Raw genomic sequence first — 2,392 nt, 5'->3', positions numbered from 1 at the left:
ATGATTAATATAAAAAATATAAGAAGAAAGCTCAGTGTTTACAATAGCAAAATGGATTATATTCAATTGCCTTTGTGAAATTTTGTCTATTGCTGAGATATTAACTTTGAAATCAGATAATGGAAATTAAAATAGAAATATTATCATTTGTAAGTTCAGTGGAATATAATTAAAAATATGACACCCTATTCATTAGGAAAATATTATCTTATTATTTGCTTGACAGTTTAATGAATAATTATTTTTTTCTAAAGAAAAATTATCAATAATGACAATAAAATGCTTTGGATTAGATCTCTTTAGCATGTTAAATCATTTGTACTAAATGAGGAGAGGAAAGGAATAGCTATTATGAAAAGTCAGAATATAGCTAATAATTGCACAATAAAATAGGAAAATGTATTTCATCTAAGATTTTAATAAAAAGGTAAACTTCCATATAGGTACAGATATGTAGAGAAGTTATTTCCATCATAGTTTCCACCTTCTCAGGGTTTTTCTCACAGCAACTTTAACATCTTTGTTTCTCAAGCTATAGATTAAGGGATTCATCATGGGAACCACATTTGTATAAAAGACAGAAGAAATTTTTCCTTCATTCATAGACCTAACTGAGGAGGGTTTAAGATACATAAACGCACCAGATCCAAAGAATAGAGAAACAGCAATTATGTGGGAACTGCAGGTGCTAAAGGCTTTGGACCTGCCCTCAGCAGAGTTGATACGGAAGATGCTGGAGAGAATGAAACCATAAGAGATAAAGATGGTGATACTGGGCACAATGATATTGATGCCTGCCACAATGAAAACCTCCAGTTCATTGACATAGGTGCTGTTGCAGGAGAGCTGCATCACGGGAAGAATGTCACAGAAGTAGTGATTGATGATATTTGCATCACAGAAGGTCAGTTTCAGCATGCATCCTGTGTGAGCCAAGGCACCAGAAAATGCCATCAAGTATGAACCAAGCATTAGGTATGAGCATATTTTAGGGGACATAGCAATATTATATAAGAGTGGATTACAGATGGCCACATAGCGATCATAGGCCATTGACATTAACACATAACACTCTGAAATAACAAAAAATGAGTAAAAATAGAGTTGGGTCATACACCCTGTATAAGAGATAACATTCTTATTTAGTATGAAGTTCAACAACATTTTGGGTGTAAACACTGAAGAGTAACAGAGGTCTATCAAAGACAAATTAAAGAGAAAAAAGTACATGGGAGTATGAAGATGTGAATTCAGTCCAATTAGAATTATCAAACCCAAATTCCCCATCATAGTCACCATATACATTACAAGAAACAGGAAGAACAGAGGGAGTTGAAGGTTTGGTTGGTCTGTTAAGCCCATCAGGATGAATTCAGTCACAAAAGACCTATTTCCAATAGCCATTATTTTTCAATTGGAATCTGTAGGACAGCATGTTATACTTTAAAACAATTTTGCTCTTTTCATATTTTATCTCATCCCACCAATGTATAGTCACTGGAAATCTTCAAGTCTACTCCAATTTCAAACTGTAGAATAAGCCTTTCTCATGACTATGAGTGCCATAGAGTTTCACTGATTACAGTCTTTCCTAGTTAGGTATTCAATGTACCTTAGTTCCTTAAATCCTGAAGGAAGGATGGGTCATTTCATGTAAACATGACTGTTCACAAACCAAGGTATAAAGATGGTGTGAGTGAGCAGAAACACCTTTATCTCATCTTATTATTTCTTCTTTTACTTGATTAACTTGCTTTCTAGAAAAAAAACAAACAATAGAAGCTTTAACAATTAGTATTGTCCTCTGTTTAGGTTAGACAGTGGTAGAAAAGGAATCAAAATATTTTTGAAGTAAATAAAAGTAAGGACACTGACTATAGGCACCGTTACTAACTACTGTTAGTCACAGAATTCAACTTCTAATTCAACTTTAAAGTTTTTTACTTGTTGAAGGAATTTAGTTTTAATGTATTTTAAAAACATCTCTCCTTTGTATCTGGAACATATTTATGTCAGTTTTACTTATTTTTCAAGGTTTAATAAATAGGAAAGACATGGTCCTGTCATATATCTGACATCTGTTTATCAGAAACAAAGGCATTATGGTATGTAGCATTCATAAACTCACCATTGTTGAACCAGAAAACACTGGTGTTTCTGCATTATTGCTTGAAATGAAAATTCTAGGATTCATAGCTTGAGGCTTTTGTTGTTACTAAGATTTTTTTGCGAAGTTTCTTAAAAATATTTCTGATCTGTAGCTTTGATTTGCTAATTATGCTCTTTCACTACGTATTCATAACAGAACAAAAGTCCTCATATTGGTCTATTTGTCACTTTAAAGTATGGAGAAGTTTCTGTGTAAGTGGAATAATATTAATATAATATATCA

At 32.6% G+C, this 2,392-nt stretch overlaps 1 protein-coding gene across 1 annotated transcript; it reads right to left on the bottom strand.

Moving 5' to 3' along the window:
- Nucleotides 1–471: 471 nt before the first annotated feature.
- Nucleotides 472–1,416, bottom strand: LOC126493491 (olfactory receptor 145-like). Its single transcript, XM_050130508.1, has one exon. It carries the CDS (start codon nt 1,402–1,404, stop codon nt 472–474), a length of 933 nt encoding a protein of 310 aa, XP_049986465.1. The 5' UTR covers nt 1,405–1,416.
- Between the last annotated feature and the right edge of the window lie 976 nt (nt 1,417–2,392).

Source organism: Alexandromys fortis, unplaced genomic scaffold (genome assembly GCF_014885135.2).
Source record: "Alexandromys fortis isolate MF-2015 unplaced genomic scaffold, M_Fortis_MF-2015_v1.1 scaffold_335, whole genome shotgun sequence".
Taxonomy (NCBI): domain Eukaryota; kingdom Metazoa; phylum Chordata; class Mammalia; order Rodentia; family Cricetidae; genus Alexandromys; species Alexandromys fortis.
This window is presented reverse-complemented; position numbering and strand designations above follow the sequence as displayed.

What these genes read in the sequence shown, in the direction of transcription:
- LOC126493491 (XM_050130508.1), bottom strand. Translation starts at nt 1,404, where the DNA reads ATGGCTATTGGAAATAGGTCTTTTGTGACTGAATTCATCCTGATGGGC.